A 19,111-nucleotide genomic window follows, 5' to 3' on the forward strand; every position below is an offset into this window, starting at 1 on the left:
TGACAACCTGTCCACCATTCTGTTTCCTTCCCTGTACATAAGGTTGCATGTGAATTGAGAAAAAAAAATCAATAATACACATGATTTCCTTCAATATTGGCATAAGAATGATATTTTTGCAGACTTGAGATGTGTTTAAACAATTTATAGTAAGTTTTGAGTCCCCAAATATTTGGATCAAAGTGCAACCGTCCTCTGAGGCAAACAATAGTAAAAATTTGTAGGCTAGGAATTATGCCTGGTTGTTGGTCCCACTGCCGAAGCCAAATTTAACCTAATAGTGATGTGCTTTCAATAGGGAGAGGACGAATCCTCCTTCGCTTTAGTGTCCCATGCATGATGAGGCACCATCGAAAAAAGCCAATGGTCGTGATTTGTCTATGAGTTTTGGCCTCAGAACTTGAGGAGGAGAGGGAATTTTTCCTTAGGGATGTGACTTAAAATGGGTAGCATTTCTGTAGCAGAATGGTTGGGATTGATAACAGCTCCTAAAAGATGGCCTTGTTTCAGGTAACCAAACCCCCCAACAAGTAATTAATGGTAGAGCTTTGATAGGATGACAACTAGGGTTGGAGTATTAAGTCCTCCATGCTTCTTCGAGATCTTGCCTTCCATAAAACAAGATGACCAAGGGCAGTGCGAACATGCTGTCCACACATGCTGAAAAAAGAAGTAAGAAATGAACAAGTGCGAAACAGTTTCATCACAATTTTTGCAAAGTGGGCATTATTCCAAATCAATTCTTAATCCATTTATCATAAGATAATTAATTTTAATATATTTTTAATCATAATAAAATAATTGCCTCTAATCTCAATTTGATATATGATTTTTTTTTTTTTGAATTTGCGTATATGGGAATTTAACCATTAATATACACTGCAACTGATTTAGAAGGTAAAAACTTAACATCTCCTAACATAGTGAATTAATCTCTTCAAGTAACCATTATTCAATAAAAAAATAATAAAAATAACGTATTTGCCCATTTCCTTCCGAGTAATAGACCTGGCAATGTTTTACCGATATACAATGAAGCAATCGTCTTTGTTTTCGCACAGGCATACGTGAAACCTTTATTCGATAATATTTCCACAATTTCGAGCCCTGCCCACTAACAATACTGTAGTTATCAGCTACCATATTAAACCCCAAGCCATGGCTATCTGTAGATATGTTTGTCACTGCGTGACACCGATAGCAAAACTCGGAAGAAATGTGTCGTGGACCCGCTGAAACTGTGGAGGGAGCAGAGTGTCAAGGATTTCTACATTGGATGAAGTCTAGTTTCTATACATAATCATGGCAGGGAGTTTATACCAGTGTCTGATACACTCAAGCGTGTTTAAAAATACAGAGATTAGTTCAGCATTTGGGCATTATCACATGATGGCGGCATTCAATTCGCCCCCTTCATTGGTTGGTACCCAAAAAACCAGACACGTGATAAGAGGTGATAGGAGGAGTACCAACATGAGTTGGGTCATTCCTACAATGTCTTCTAGAGGGCAGTTTCCCTCTTGCTTTGTGGGCTTCGCCAGAAGCAGAGAGAAGCCTGTAAGGTCAGTTGAGGTCCGGACAGGTTCTGATTCAATGCTTGGATTGGTAACGAGAACCGCCATAATTTCCAAGTGGGCGCTAGCAGTCTTGGTGTCAATTTCATGTGCTTCGTTGGTGTGGAGATGCAGAGCAGCTTATGCAGTGGAAACTGTTCCAGCATTGGTACCTCAGCTGTCAGTGAAAGTGAAGGCTCTGTGGGGGCTCCTCTGGCCTAAAATTTTGCAGGTTTTAAGTGTTTTTAGAGATCAAGGATTGCTTATATCTCTTCTCTTGGCTCTTTCAGCATTCTTTTCTATGGCCGAGACTTCCATCATGACACTGTGGCCCTGGAAGGTAATGTGATAATTTTGCTCTTCACCGCTATATTTCTAGTTTTGAAGACAATTTCAACAATCAGCTTGTCATTTTTCTTGTTTTGGTTACTCAGAGAATTAACAGCCTACAAACTTAAAGTCTTTCCTTTAGGTCTTTCGAGGCCCAAGGGGAGACGTATAGGCCGGACAAATATGGAGGAGAGCCTCATAGTCGAATCGCAAGCCACCAGTCAGCAGGGTTAACATACAATAACAAAACTGACCCTTCTAAAAACCATAATACACGCAACAAACAAAAATGGGAGAGAATTGCCGAATTCAAGATCATAGTTAGGTTCCCTTTCCCTTCCAATCCTTTTTGCAACATACCCAAACTGTGGTCCAATATAATGACAACCACCAGCCATCCTCATGGCATGATATACTGTTTCATTTTCCACAACTTACTGTCAAGTGGACATAAATTTGGCAGAATTACGGCATCAATCAATATACATTTCTTGTCGATGGTAGTTATTCTGGACACACTTATATCCATGTGAATCTTTCCCTACAAATTGGAGGTGTCAAAATGATCAGCACACATCCTTCAAACGAATGTGGGCACCCAATGGTTACTTTATGTGGTTTTGGTGTTTAATGCAGTCTTCCGTGCTATCTTGAGCAAGTTCTGAATCCATTATTACAGTTAGAATATCTTGTATCCTCATCTTGTTTCTCTGCCTGTATAAAAATTCGGGTAGGGGAGTCTTCTCTCCTATAGTGACCCAGTGCCTGGTTCCATGTGAAACTTTAGTGAGAGCAAATCTTGTTTTCCTCAGGTTATGAAAGTAATAAAAATATAGGTTTATCCAGTCACACAGTCAAACAGACAAAATTGCTTTAAGGCTCCTTTAGAAGTTTTCTTTAACAGATGTTGTTGTCTGTTTGCACTGTACAGAAATGCAATTCTCTCCATGCCTATTTGTAATCTGGCTTAGGTGATTTCATGTATCCCAATTGCTTATCCATATGTCAAACCAGAAGACTGCCATTGACCACCCTTGTACGGCATCTTAGCAGCTCAAAATTTGCTCTTTTGGTTGCACAGTGTTTGCAGATGTGGTTTTGTAATATCCAAGCAGTTATGCAGCAGAGTTTGGTAGCACTGGTAAAATGTGAAAGGTGGTGATCCTAACATTTTTCAGTGACATTTCTTTGACATAGCCATAAGGCATTTTTTTTTTCTAGATGATAGCAACATTTAGTGTAATGAAGACAGGATATGTTTAGCAGGTGAGGTTGAGAGGACGGAGTTGATTTTATCTTACTGCAGCTAGAAAATGATGTCATTGTAGAGGGAAATCTTGCCTCGGAAGAAATGGATTTTGAACGGTGAGGTTGAATTATGGAAACATGGCTCGGAAATGTTGAACGAATAGATTTTATAGAATTGGTTGAGCATCAATATAGGCAATTTGTGATTAACTTTTCTAAAACGAAATTGTGAGCCAACACTATTAACCCTATTATTGTTCAAATGGAGCAAGATGGTGGATGCTACAGCCTACAACTGAGGTTCCACAAGAAAAAAATACTCAGACACAAATACTTCCTAAAGAAAGGAGTAACTTGTTTACAAGAATGAGGATAAATGAATATTATTTATAGTAAAATGAATGCTCATGGAGAAATGTCACCTTATAAAAACTAAACGGACACTTCAGATGATTCAAAGAATATCAACAAATTATAGTGACTAACACTAAGTGCTAGTGTGAAATGTTAAGTAACATAAAATACAATATGAACAACTCAACGTAAAATACAGCAAGGATGCATACAACTAATTGTATGATATAACCTAAGTTACCAGGAAATGGATATGGATACAGATTTGGATCTGCCAGATTTTTGAAAAACCAAGATCTAGATATGGTGGGGAAATGTTGGAAAATATGGTTGCCATGGTCGGTATTTTCATCTTGAAAAAGAAATAGAAATTTTAATTTTTAAATTTGCCTCCAAATTTATTAGGTCGGCTGGGCCCCTAATCTTGAAGAAAATGTAACTAGGTTTGGTCTTCATAAATGTAATTTTGATCTTTGTACTTGTAAAAGAAAATAATTATTAATTTTGTCATTATAAAAAATGGGTTTGTTGCCCATTTGATAGGTCAAGCACATGTTTAAGTGCTTCTAGGAAAGTCAAAAAGTCAATGTAATTATTGAACACCCATGTGGGCATGTTACACTATGTAAACTATGTTATTATGTCAAAGATATATGTCAAAAGTGATCTTCCAAAGCACAAGGACAAGTCTCTTCTTCAAGTCCGCTCAAAGAATGGATTTTGGTGCACTTGAAGTCAAGTCGGCCTCACTAGCTCAAGTCGGCCTAATAGGAGGGACAGACTCCTATATATAGGGCCATTTGACCTCATCAAAGGGACAAGTAAGCTATCTCTTAAGTAAGCAAAAAAAGAGTCAAGAAAGAGGTGCGAAGAAGAGCAAGAGGTTGCTTCTAAGCCAGCACAGAAGAGAAGGAAGAAATCCTAAGTTTTGGGATTGTTTTAGGGCTCCTCTCTGTCACACGTGCGGAGGAAAAGGAGGACATTTAGCTATTTGGTATTTATGATGTATTAATGAATCTAGAAACTCTCTTCTCTCATAATGAAGAACTTTTTCCGGGTTTCCCCTTGTGGGTTTTGCCCTAGTTGTGTGCTTAATTTTTTGTGTCTATTGTCTCTGTTTCATGGTTACTTAACTATTAATTGATGTTTTTCTTCTGTATAACTGCCTAAATGATATTGAATTTAATGCTATGTGAAATTAATGTTTAAATTGATAATTGAAGTAGTTATCAAGTGAAGAAAAACATAATTCTAGCAGGTGCCCTAGAATATCAACACAGTATCAAAGCTATGGATTGAATTATGAAGCTAAAAGATCACTCTGTTGACATCTGGATCAAAGTTTCATGCATCCTGTGGCTTAACTCGGGTTTTTCCTAGGTTTGCATTACAGTGATACACACTCTTACAATGGTGGCATGCATTTAAAGCTCATCAAGTTTGTACGGTAGCATTTTTTGTTATCCGAATGGCACTCTCCTTAAAGGACTTGTATGACATTTGTGGAAAGCTCTCATTTGTTTAAGAAATCAACTCCTTGTGGTTTCCGCAAATTCCAATGGATAGAGATATGAGCTCTGGGCTTGCTCTATTGATCGTATGAATCTTGTAATTAAATCTCTGTGACCACAGTTGTTGATGTCGCCTAAGACACACACCTAAGTTAGTGTTGGAAAAGTCTAACCCCACAAGGTGTAACGTGGTGGCAAACTAAGATATGAGGCTTTCACCTATTCCCAACTCTCTTCGTTAAAGCTCTCTCCTAGGTAAGCTAAGGGGGGTGGTCCCTATTGAAAAGTTAGATGAGACGTGAGTTTTCTAGGAGAATAAGGTTAGAAGAAGGCTTATAAAAAATAACTTGTTTCCAAAGACATAAGCAAGTAAATAAACATACATGAGCAATGTTCAAAGATTTCACTGATAAATGACATAGACCAGTGCTTGAAATAAATAGTTGCTCAAGATAAATGACAATAATACTTGATCAAGATGGAAACTTAAAAGATGATGACAAGAAATCCTACAAAACAAAGCAATGTTAGATAAAAAATGATATCAATTTCAAGACACAAATTCCACTTTAAAGAGATGCTTAAATAAAGATGCTATCATTCATAATCATAAACATGTATAGTAGCAATTTGAAAGAAAACGACTTGCAAAATATGAAATTAGATGAATCCCAAATATCACTTGCAAAATAAAAAATTGTACTTGGTAAATGAGATACTTCAACAACAAAAATGATTTAATCAATGAGACATGAGATCATTCATCAAGTACATGAAATGAATAAACTTGCAAGTAAATTGGAAAATGCTTTAAAAGTAAATGAGTTAGAATGATGTGCACTTAGCTAAGGCGAGAAGCAATTATCTTGGTAAGTTTTTAAACTAAATGCCTATTCTAGGTGAAGGATTCTCCCTTCAACCTCTTGTCAAAGGGTAAAGATTGGGGTGACTGCAAGGAAGAGGCGCTGAGGAAACACTTGTCTTTGTTAACGATACCCTTTCTTACAAGCCATGTGTGTTTTCGTTCCTACAAGGGGACAAAACGACCTTCATAACTACAGGGTCACACACTTTACCTTACTCCGTACTAATTGGAATAATTTTTAAGGAAAATCTTGGCCTTATGATTTTTATACAACCAAGTTTATGCTTGAAGGTAAAATTAATTAGAAGTGCAAGTTATGCTAATATGCCTAACTGAAATGCATGTAAGTTTTCCCCAAAAGAAATGTTGATTGCAATGCTTCAAAATAAGAACAATAAGATAGTGCTCAACATAAATTGCAATAATGATTTAAATTGGAGAAATAAAATGGAAATTAGCTCACAAGTGTTGCATGTGCTTCACCAATTGATTGAAACTTGAAAGTAGACAAGTTAAATGAAATGAGACAAGTAAATTGCTTAAGGTAAAATTGCTTCAAGTGAAATGTAATGCTCCAATAATCATCAAAACATGTAGCATAAGTTGACACAATAATGAAGCATATATCCAAATAATTATGAAACAATTAAACAAGTTGAGTGCAAATGGAATAAATCAAAGCTTGTCAACAAAAGTAAAGTGCTTGCACATAAATGAAATTGCTCAAGAAGCAAATTGTCAATCTTGAAACTTAGGCATGCAAGAACTTAAATAGCAAACTTAATTAGCAAATGAAATGTGATGTGAGGTTGTGTTAATTCCCAATTAAGCATGCATGTAAGTTAAAAGAAAACTATCAAGAGAATCAATCCACCCAACCAAAGTCCTCCCTCTAAATGAGGAGGAGGGATGCCATTGGGTAAATTCCCAAGTTCCCACAAGAAAATAGGAATTTTATTAAATGTTACAATGAGGAGAAGGCCTTTAGAAGGCTGCCCAAACGGTGAAGGAGAAACCTTTACAAAGTCGGAAATATAGAAGCTAGAGTCTCCTTGTGAAACTTGACAACTACAATGGCCAATGGAAAATTCTCAGAATTTGAAATTTACAAGAAAGAAATCAGCCTCAAAGGACCCATAGCCTAGCTATTTTGCAGCTGCCCTCAAGTGTTCATGGGCTCCTTGAAATTGATCTCCAAACGTGTGAGAAGTCCTGCAAACACTAGTTAGAAGTTTCAAGAATTCTCTCCTCAAGACTTGTCACAAGATGAGTTGCCAAAACCTGCAACTATGGTCTGCAAAACCAAGAGGATTGTTGGTGGAGAGAGGATGCAAAAAAAACAAAATATAGTACATACTAATATACAAGAAACCAAACCAAGTGATGGGAGTGAACCCCCATACTTGTCTAGTTTATAAAATTGCTCTTAATTAGCTTATGTAATCTTGAAAGCTCTAGATCGAAAGAAACATGTAATTAAAATTTATAAATGATTCAAGTAGATAATGGGAAAGGGAAAATCCCCTCTTGCTCCCCTTTAGATGAAAGCCTTGATGTAAAAACTGATAGGTTTTGAGCAACCTTGAATCCGGGAGTGAATTGATCTATGTGAGACTTCTCCCATGCCCAAATGGATTCCTACCCACAATTCAAATAGATTTTTCCTACACACTTGAATTCAAATATTATCTTACAAAGGAATTAGAGCAACGCAATGGGTGAAATAGACCAAATATTCCTCCAAAAATAAATTGGGAATTTAACTCCTGTAATACTACTCTAAATCAAAGATATGTGCAAAATTGATGGCAAATGGAAGCTAGCAACATACAAATATGCAATAAGAAGCACAATAATAATAGTATGGAAATGAATCACCTCAAAGTGTTAAGAGAACACCACCAAAATTGCCCCAAAGTCTTTGTTTTATTAACAAAATGCAAGTGTACAAAATGACAGCTTCCTCAAGCTCAATAACTTATAATATGAATACATAGTGAGAGCCTAATGCTCACTTAAATAGAAATTTGGGAGCAATTCCCAATGAGAGAGCCAAGTGATAAGTGGTGTTGGAGAAGATCCTAAGAAGAAAAGTCGAATTCCAAGTGGAGAGATGAGATGGCATGTGTGGAGCTTCAACCAAATCGAACTCCTTGAGTTGGCCATCAAATTCCTCATCAAGCAAATCGAATATCCAAGTGGAGAGCCAAAGAATGCCTTATGTGTAACAAGAGGGAGTTATCTCCCAACCATCAAGCCAAGAAGTGCCACATCGAATTAATGTTTTCAATGTGCCATACATTGGAGCTCCTTGAGGAAATGTGTGAGCCTTCATTGCGTTGATCCATGGAGGTGCCAAGTGTAGAGGTAGTGAAATTATATTGGAGACAAGTCTCCACTAAAATCTCAATAAAAAATCCAGCCAAATATCCCCTCATGTGCATTTACTTCAACCAATTCGATTTTCTCAGTTAGCAAATCAAATTCTCTTTTTGTAGCAAGAAAATCGATTTTCCCATGTGATAAATGCTTTGATGATGTCAGGTGCCAAATCATCTTCCACTTGTCCTTTGACTTAACTCTTGACTTGAGATAATTTCCAAGTCATTTCCATGTCATTTTCTCACATAGATTTATTTATTTCTCTCTATTTATTTAATTTGGTTAATTTATTCCCACATTTTCCACTAAACTTAGGAAAAGTGGGTTTTGAGGGTCTAGAACTTATTTTTTACCCCTCAAAGTGTGTCATAGTAGAAAGTTGAGGGTGAGAGGTGTAATTTTGAGCACACATACCCCATACAACTTCTCTAGACATCACTTATTACATTTTACATTCAGAATTTATTCAAATTTCTGCCCTGCGGGAAATTTAAAAAATTAAAAAACTAACCCTTAGACCTATTCAAATTCCATGAAATTTTACGAATGATCTAGTATGGTAATATACAATGACTCTAGACACTAGGACTCACCTAAGGCCTCACCATCAAGCCACACTCCGGCTTTGGGGTTATGTTTGGAGAAAAAAACTCAATTAATTATTAAGTTTTCGAAAGAACCTGATAATTAACCAAGTAAAAAAAATATCCCAAAGTAAACTCACTTAATGACAAGGTTCCAAGTTAGCTAGGCTTGTTACATGATTCAACTCATCACACTAACATCACTTTACATCATCCTTGCAGGACTTGTGGAATCTGAGTACAACACGAGAAGAAGATGAGAAGAAAAATTAGAGTTAAAAGACTCTGATGATATAGTGAATTCTGATGCTACATGAAGCCTCTGACACATCCTCGGGCATGGAGTTTTCAAATTTTTTTAGGTACACTTCAATGGTCAACAACAAGGATCACAACATAACTAAGAAACAAATGTGTACAAAAGATCTCGGTGATAGCTCGCATGGCTCGTGGTTTTCTGTATCACTCGCATTTGTTATTTCATAGGTTCCTGAGACTCGTATTTACGACGGCTTGCAATGTCTTGGAGGATCGCATAACGCGATATGTGGCTTTGGCATCATTGGTTTAATCACACTCTCCTGTGTTAGTTTTTGTAGCATTGAATGGTGTTCTAGTCCCAACAGTTGTCAGAGAGGCTAAGAAACACTAGGACTTTATAACCCAACAATCATTTATGGAAATTCCACCTAGAGATGTCTCAATTAAATTAATTAACTAACATTCAATTTTTCCTAAGTCTAACCTAGGAAAAATGGTTAATTAATAGTAATTAATTGAGAAAGGTGTGAATTCTCTGGAAACTCACACAGATCGACTTAGAGATGATCTCAACGTTGATTAAGATTTAATCTTGGCTGTTGGAGTCCCAACTGGAGATTATAAGGTGTCGATGGGTAGATGGAGAATAGATTTTGCAGACACTCAGTGATCTAGACGACTCGAGAGATCGAGTTAGAGATTGAGTAGCAAATCTTAGAGGGGTAAATAATGATTCGGAGAAGGATTTCTAGTTTCAGAGAGGCAACAACAAGTGACTCAAGTATTTCCACAACGAAGCTAGCCCAGGACAACTGCAAGGGTCGCGTAGAATTTTTTGATGGGTTGCAGTTAGGGTCGCACGGGTATTCCCAATACAGCCATGAGTATCGCGTGGGTTTTCCCAGCACAATCGCGCAAATTGTCAGAAGCAGAATCGTCCTATGCAGGGATTGGACGACCAGTTTTTCGAGGCCAGGGGTTTGCTTGTGGAGGGAGAGAATCCTCTCTCCAAATATTTTTGTCAGATTCTTGCTGTTTGGAGAGCCAACGGGGCTTCTAAAGATTGTACTGAGATTTCACTACTGCATAAGGAAATAAACCCTCAACTGCTGCATTGGTTTTTTCTGCAGTATTCTTTTTTTTGGTGAATAAATTGTAATGTGATTAATTTGGTATTAATCAGAAAATTAATAAATTGTTAATCAATTAGGAGAATTAATTTCCATAATTTTCACATGGTATCAGAGGAAATTTGGCAGACAGGAGGCTCAGAGACGGAAAGGAGAAATTTGCAGTTTAGAGGGAGTTGCAGGGCAATTTTTTTAGACGACCGCGTGGGTTAGCTTAGAAGAACTGCAAGAGACGCGTGAGATTTTCTATACAATCGCGAGGATTGCGCAAGTTTAGATTGAAAAATGCGTGAATACAAAAAAGCCGTGAGTGCAGCGCAAGCAGGAGTAGCAACGACTCAGATTTTCGCAGAGCAAATTCTTGTCTGGGGATAGAGGGTTTGCAGTAGTTTGCTAGAGCATATTCAGTGCCTGGTGGAAGAGAAAGTTCGCACACAGAGGGAATTTCTCTCAGAGGGTTTCTAGTTCAGAAATCCAGATTTCCAGTTGTAGTCGGCAGCAGCTGCAAGCTTTTTTTCTCACTCTAGAAGGGAGTGCAAATAATAGATTCAACAACCGAGAAGGTGAAAGAGGGAGTTTTCTATTTCAGTTTCAGAGATGGCCACAATTGGGCTTTTAGAGATTAGGATAGGTTGGAGGAGCCTCCAACTATGTCATTTGGAAGGCCAGGATGCCCTTCTTGCTAGATGAATTTGGCCTGAAGACCTATGCAGATAATGTTGTGGCAGTACCCACTAATGCAGATCAACTGAAGGAGTATAGGAAAAAGATGGCAAAGGCGAAGTGGATGATCTTGAATGGCGTTCGGGACCATATAGTCTTGCATATATCGACCAAGAATGCGATCAAGGAGATGTGGGAGGCTCTCGCTCAGCGATATCATAAGCCTTTCGAGCAGCGGAAGATGTTCCTGCAAGAGAAGCTGAGAAACATCATGATGTAGAAGGGTGAAGGCATGGATCCCTTCCTCACCAGAATTTAGGAAATCCAGGATCAACTTGCAACCGTTGTGGCAACACCTCAACCTACAGAGCTCGTGCATTTGGCCCTACACAGTGTCTCAGAGGAATGGCAAGTCTTTGTCCAGAGGGTTTTGGACGAGACACATTACCAGGGTGGGACAAGATGTGGTTAGACTTGCAGTAGGAGGAGATGAGGCGAGCTCTAGTAAAGAGCTACATCAGCGGAAGCAACAATAAGGATTCAAAGTGTGAGAAGGAAGAGGAGAATGTGGCCCTTGCATCAAAGGGTCCTAGTAAGGGATAGGGGGAGAAGAAGAAGAAGAAGAAGGACCTATCTAAGGTCAAATGCTTTAGGTGTGGTGAGTTTGGCCACTACATTACCCAGTGTCCTCTTAGGAAGAAGGACAAGTAGGACCAGGCGACTCAAATGCTTTAGGTGTGGCGAGTTTGGCCACTACAGTACCCAGTGTCCTCTTAGGAAGAAGGACAAGCAGGACTAGGCGACAACGTCCGCAGAGATAGACAAGTTGTCCTCCAGGCTGGAGGAAGATTTTGCCATGTTTGCAGCTATACCTCCAGGAGTGAGGTGGGGCGATATGGAGCTATAGTCCCAAAGTTGTGCAAAGGTTGGGCAGGGTCCATTGAGGTGTCTTCCTCATGGATCATTACCTTGCTACAGGGGCCCACAATATTCAGTAGCAGGATGGATCAGTGTCAGTGATGCAGTTATATTCCAAAGTGACAGTTGCAGACTCGCTGCAGTTAGGTACTGAGGAGCGCAGTGTAGTGTTGACAACAGAGCATGAGGCTCAGTAGTAGAGTCAGCGACAGCGGAGATTCCCAATGGACAGTGCAGGCGCTAGTATTAGTCAGATTCTCCAAAGACAGATGAAACATAGAGGCACAATTGATTCAATATTTCAGATGCTTCTCAGTTGTAGTAGTTGCAGTGCAGATGCAAAGTTGCAATAATATAGCAGTGTCAGTAGCAACACAAATGCAACATCAGAGTTGTGCAAAAGTTGGTGGGTAGTGGCAGGTAGTCACAGTGGCCAGACATCAACAACGTGGTTGGATGATGATGTAGTAACAGGGTGTTGTAGTAGTGCAGCACTAGAACACCTTCCTCTTTAAGAGGGAGTGTTAGTTTTTGTAGCATCGAGTGGTGTTCTAGTCTCGATAGTTGTTAGAGAGGCTAAGAAAAGACAGGACTCCATAACCCAAAAATCGTTTCTAGAAATTCCACCTAGAGATGTCTCAATTAAATTAATTAACTAACATTTAATTTTTCCCAAGTCTAACTTAGGAAAAATGTTTAATTAATAGTAATTAATTAAGAAATGTGTGAATTCTCTAGAGACTCACACGGATCGACTTAGAGATGATCTCAACCATTGATTAAGATTTAATCTTGGTCGTTGGAGTCCCAACTGGAGATTATAAGGAGTCAATGGGTAGATGGAGAATAGATTTTGCAGACACCTAGTGATCTAGACAACTCGAGAGATCAAGTCAAAGATCGAGTAGCAAATCTCAGATGGGCAAAGACAGTGATTCGGAGGAGGATTTCCAGTTTCAGAGAGCAACAACAAGTGACTGAAGTATTCCACAATGAAGCTAGCCCAGGACAGCCACAAGGGTCGTGTGAAATTTTCTGAGGGGTTGCAGTTAGGGTTGCGCTGGTTTTTCCAGTACAACCACAAGTATTGTGCGGGTTTTCCTAGCACAACCACACATATTGTCAGAAGCAGAATTGGTTTATGCAGGGGTTGGACCACCAATTTTCAGAGGCCAGGGGTTTGCTTATGGAGGGAGAGAATCCTCTCTCCAAATATTTTTGTTAGATTCTTGCTGTTTGGATAGCTAGCGGGGCTTCCAAAGATTGTACTAAGATTTCACTGCTGCATAATAAAATAAATCCTCAGTTGCTGCACCAATTTTCCAACATTGGTTTTTTCTTGTGATGCTTGTCCAAAAATAACTGTGCCATTTTATGCGTGTGTGCTAGTATTTCTTAGTTCCTATTTTTGCCTTCGTTGTATTTATTTATTTTCGGTGAAGAAATTGTAGTGTGATTAACTAAGTATTAATCAGAAAATTAATAAATTGTTAATCAGTTAGGAGAATTAATTTCTAGTTGCTGCATTTCAAGGAATTTTCACTTCCTATAGTCCTATGGAGCACGTATACTATGGGTGAAAATGTTTCAGAAAGCAATTTGAAATTCGCATAAAGATTCTGAGATGTCTCGTTGTACTGTGACTGGCTTGTAATCATATATGACAAAGGTTTGGATGTCACTATGATTGTAATAAGCAGTAGTTCACTGTGGTTCAGGAATATACAGTGGGCGTGTTATACAAGGGGCTTAAATCATGTTCTATGGCTCGATAATTAACACCAGTTGCTCACGTCACACAATACATAGTGACATAACACTGCGTTTCACTCTATATATGATATTCGAATGGCTCACTATGAATAGTGGCATTGTTATACCTCATTGCAATGGCATCTTAATTATGGCTAACACGTAGTGTCTCGACTTACATAAGCTTGCATATACTGGTCCGCATTTGTATACAGTAGGATACTCTGTGGTTCGTTTAATGGTTCACAATGTCTCAATGATCTCGATACATTCACAGTGTGAATCACATTTTGGATCTCTGTACCTTGCATCTTTCTTGTGGTTAGAATCGACATACTTGTAGCTTGTATCTTTTATGAAGCTCGCTACAGTGAAACAATGAGACCGTAATCTATATAGTAACCTTATAGCTATGACATGGGACAATTAAACAACGTACAGTGGCTCACATTCCTTGTGACTTGTATGGGTAGCATATGGATAAACAACATACGGTGACTGGCACCTTCCATAACTCAGATAACTAGATCATATGTGTGGTTATGCCCTTGACGAAAGACAATAACGTGCATTCTGGTCAAGTTGACGGTAACCCTTTATATGACCATAACCATGATGCATATGATGAAAATTGAATGGCTGGAAACAACACTCTACAGGACCCTTGATATAGTTATATGACAAAAGTACATATGACAATTGACTCAATGAGAAGCGGTCATCAATGAGGCTGACTTGAAAGAATTGTTTTTTTGGATTAAGGAAGGGACTAGAATCATGAGTACGAGATCCTAGAAAACTATGACAAAGGACTTTGCAAAACATCTCAAGGCACCTGTGTTGAAAGATATGCATTTGTTGAAGGATGAGTGATTCCGACAAAGAAGGTAAAATTTGTTGAGGTGTGTTTGTTGAATGCATCTCATATATGTCAAGTTTTCTAGCTCAGGATGGTCATTTAAAAAACAAATGGTTTGTTGAAATATTAGAAAGGGTTTGAAAAGTTTCTAGGGTTTTGTAGTTAGCAATATGGTTTTGCAACTCCTTATAACCATGAAGTCTCTAGGGTTTATAAGTCTTGAAGACTCTTGGTACTTAGGGTTTCTAAACCCTAAGTTTAGATTGATTTAACTCTAGAAGTGAAAACCCTTACCCTATTGGTTGTTCCCTCTAAAGAAACCCTAGCTCTTGGAAAATAATATCAAGGGTTTGCAATTTTGAAAGGGTAATCTGGGGTATATGATAAAACCCTAGTAAGGGTGTTGGAAATAATACTGAGAGGGGGGGTGAATCAGTACTATCAAGTTCTTTTAACAAATCTTCCTTATTTATACTTTGAATTATTTTTGCATATCAGTACCATAAAATAATGAGCATGAACAAGAAAAACAGATAGTCACACCAAAGAACACCAGATATAAGGTGGAAACCCAATGTGGGTGAAAACCACCTGCTGCAATATGTCTCTATCTTCTTTCAAATTAGAAACTCCTTTTACAATGGTTTTGTACTGGTGCAGTCCTTTACCAGTACGTAGGCTGCAACCTGCAGAAAGCTACAACTCTCTCTCGTTTTCCAGTCTCTCCTGGAAGGGAGCTACAACCCCCTACTTCCTTTCTTACAAGGACCACTTTTCATAAATTTTCAAACTGGATCCATAAACATCAAATGATCATCAAGTATAAGAAAATCACCCAGTCAACTGTAGTAACCAGATCAACAATAATAGAACTAAACCCAGAACACCTTATCAATAGAAAAGTACAGCCAAACAAAAGGTCTTAAGACAGATATGCAGTTTTTCTTTCTCTGGTCTGCGTGCGTATGCACTTCACCTTCTGCTCCCCTGCGTATACCCGTAGAGACCCTTCTGCCGCACTGCGTGTCCACGCACTGTTTCTTCAACCGCGCTGCGTACTGTTACTGTAGGTACGCACCCAGAGACACTATCGCGCCGCGTACTGTTACTGTAGGTACGCACCCAGAAATACTATCGCGTCGCGTACCATTACTGAAACCACGCACTCAAGGATACTATCGCGCCGCGCACTTTAGCTGTGTGTACGCACCTGAACCTCTGTCTCTCTGCGTACCCACGCAGTTCTCCTTCTTCTGCTCTGCGTACCCACGCAGCTCTCCTGTTTCTGCCCTGCGTACCCACGCAGCTCTCCTGTTTCTGCCCTGCGTACCCACGCAGCTGTACCGTCAAACACCTGCGTACTTCGGATTAGGGCCGAATTGGCAGTCCACCAGTGTGGCACAGTTAGTCGGATGCCCAGATCTGATCATGTGCTCGAGAGATCACCCTTCACAGATTCGCTTTCCACTTCTCTTACATATAGATCAAGCTTTTAATCCAATATTTCAGATCTTAAGATATTCAATTGCAAAAGATGCTTAGCCAAGTGATCTCCTTTGCTTTATATAGGCAAGCTCCTCCTAAAATCATGGATCAATACCACGAGCCAAAACCATAATAACACAAATACCGTCGGCTAAATACCAAGGGTTAAACATAAGAAACCCCTCGTGTGCTTTTCTCTGCCTTGAAGTGAGTGCACTGGGGGTACGCACCTCCTGAACGGCTGACCTGCGAGTCTGGCCGCGGTCCCTTCACGGTGTACCTGCGGGTACGCATCTTCTGAACTGTTCTCCTGCGTACTTCTTAATTTTCAACAAATTGAGAGCCTTGCCACGGGTGTTGCCATCAAGTACAAAATCTGTAACATATAGCCATACCAGAAACATTAATGCCAACAAAGGGTTGGTTTGGATAAAGCCTAGGACGTATGGACTCAAAGATTGTTGCCGCTATTGAAAGAAGTAACCCTAGATAGAATTGGTAGCATGATGCAAGAAGGCAATGACATTTACATATGTTGAGAATCTGAGTGTTTGTAAACCTGAAAAGATATCAGGGTTTGATGCTATAACCCTAGTTGTTTGAATTGCAAAACCCTTGCCAATAGCTGTTAACCCTACATCGATATAAAAGGTTGAGTAAATGTCGGGCTAATTTGCAGGTTGGATTTTAAAAGGACTCAAGACCAAGAGGGAGTTGTCTTGATCTCAAAAGCTAAGTATCTTGTGTTTCTCTTATCGTTTCAATTAGAATTGGCATTGCACTATCTATGATTTGTAAAACTCTAGGTTGGGTTTGGAGAAGAAAATCTAAGTCTAATGAACCTAACCTTAATTCCTTGTTGATAATATGGACTCGTTGATAATGATGTGGTTTTGTTGATGATGTGGACTCATTAATGATATAAACTTCTTAAAGACGTGGATGATGAACTCTTTGATGCTGATATGGACTTCTTGATGATGTGGATGATGATATGGACTCCTTGAGGATGTTGATGTGGACTCCTTAATGATGAATGATGCGTACTCTATGATGTTGACAATGTGTACTCCTTGTTGATGATGATAAGTACTCCTTGCTGACAATGATTGATGACATGGATGATGTGATTAGACTCCTTGATGGTGATCTGAACTCCTTGATGCTTACTCTTTGATGATGATGAAGTGGACTCCTTGATGATGATGTGGATTGAACTCCTTGAATGAATTTCTCAATGATGATATGGATGAGGTCAACTTCTTGATGATAACATGGACTCCGTGATGATATGATGATGATGATTCCTTAACGATGTGGACTACTTGATGATAATGAAGATATGGATTCATTAATAATGTAGACTCTTTGATGATGATGAAGATATGGACTTGGTGATAATGTGGACTCCCTGATGATGATAATGATGTGGACTCGTTGATGACGTAGAATCCTTGATGATGATGATGATATGAACTCCTTGATGTTTGGACTCCGTGAACTTGTTGTTGATGATGATAACTCTTTGATGATGGTATGGACTCCTTGATAATGTGATGCGATTGACTCGATATGAGAAGGCTAAGGTCAAGAGGGACTTGACACACTCTCAAATGATAAGTATTATCTTGATCGTTTCATTATGAGTATCTTGGCTTGCTTGGTTGTTCTTGTTCTTCCATAGTCTCCTCGTGAGGATTGCAGACACATAATGAAGACTACCAAGGTGTGGCAAATCATTGGAAATGATGGAAGAACAATGTGACAAAAAGACTCATGATAGGCTCTGTACTCAGAGGGAGCAAACAAGATTAGCCTGATTGAAGCACGTTTCTATGAAGATGACTAGAAGTTTTGAGGACCGATGTTAATCTAAATATGCTAAAGATAAGTTCGTGATTTTTCTGCTATATAGAGGACTTTTGTGGAAGAGGGAGTTGCTTTTGTAAAGGCATAAGCCTGTATCTTTGGCACAATGGACTGCGTGTCCATTGACATCTCCTCGATGAATGATTTGAAGAAGTTGCAAGATTTTGATATTGACTTGGTTGATTCTCTGATTGGTTCGTTGATCTATCTGACGATGTTTATTTCTGCCGAAGTTTATTGTTATCTACTCGATTTGATTATGGTTTGCTGGATTCTACTATGGTTGTTGATGTCTACTTTTGAGAGAAGCCATTTATTATCTGCTGGATTTGACTATGGATATTGATATTCACTTCAGTGGTTGTCGATGACTGCTTATGTGAGAAGCCATTGCTAAAATCTATTATTGTTTGTTGATAGCTATTGATGTTTGCTTCTGAGATGAAGCCCCCGCTGAAGCTGGATGAACAACTAAATGTTGTTGTTTGCTGAAATATTTGAGATCCACCATGGCTACATTTCTTATGATGGATTGGTTGCTGATGTTTATGTGAAGAAACTGGAATGACTGAGAATCCCCTTGAAAAAGGAGCACTAATTACATAGTATCATATTATGGACCATCTCCTGTAGGCTATGTGTCGTGAGACCTTGTGGCCCAGGAGATGTATTGTTGATCCCTTCTGTAAGTTGTGTGCTGTGAGACCTTGTGGTTTGGGAGATGTATTGTTGATTCCTCTTGTAGGCTATTTGTCGTGAGACTTTGTGGTCCGGGAGATATATTGTTGATTCCTCCTTTAGGCTGTTTGCCGTGAGACCTTGTGGTCCGAGAGATGTATTGTTGATTCCTCCTGTAGGCTGTGTGCCGTGAAACCTTATGGTCTGGGAGATGTATTGTTGGTTCCTCCCTTAGGCTGTGTGTTGTGAGACCTCATGGTTGGGGAGATGATTTGAGATGGATGCTATGTATCTTTCCTTATGATGAGACTGATGATCTCTCCCTTAGGCTGTGGGTTGTGAGACCTATGATTGGTTGGGGAGATTGATCCTGACAGAGAGATATTTGTATTTGTGATCTCTTCCTTAGGCTGTGAGCTGTGAGACCTATGATTGGTTGGGAAGATTGATCTTGAGAGAGAGAATGAAAAGTACCTCCCTGGCTAAGAGGGAGTGTTGGAAAATATGGTAGCCATGGTCGATATTTTCATCTTGAAAAAGAAATGGAAATTTGAATTTTTAAATTTGCCTCCAAATTTATTAGGTCGGCTGGGCCCCTAAGAGGCACCCATTCGACCCCCACTTGAAGGCTATATAAAGGAGATAATTTCTCCTCATTTGGACACATCA

The 19,111-nt window shown here is 39.0% G+C and overlaps 1 protein-coding gene across 2 annotated transcripts in view; it reads left to right on the forward strand.

The window, feature by feature from the left end:
* The first annotated feature begins 1,019 nt into the window (after positions 1–1,019).
* Positions 1,020–19,111, forward strand: part of LOC149140254 (DUF21 domain-containing protein At1g55930, chloroplastic-like) — a 401,995-nt gene continuing 383,903 nt past the window's right edge. For both annotated transcript variants that reach the window (XR_016264118.1, XM_089446847.1), the window contains exon 1: positions 1,020–1,893. Coding sequence is in view for 1 of the 2 variants with exons in the window: in XM_089446847.1 (XP_089302973.1) it covers positions 1,303–1,893 (591 nt within the window). In the remaining variant the exon portion in view is untranslated. The remainder of the gene's footprint in view (positions 1,894–19,111) is intronic.

The sequence above is a fragment of the Pinus tabuliformis genome, chromosome X (assembly GCF_031772625.1).
Source record: "Pinus tabuliformis cultivar Carrire ecotype Pingquan chromosome X, CPIR1, whole genome shotgun sequence".
Classification (NCBI taxonomy): Eukaryota; Viridiplantae; Streptophyta; class Pinopsida; order Pinales; family Pinaceae; genus Pinus; species Pinus tabuliformis.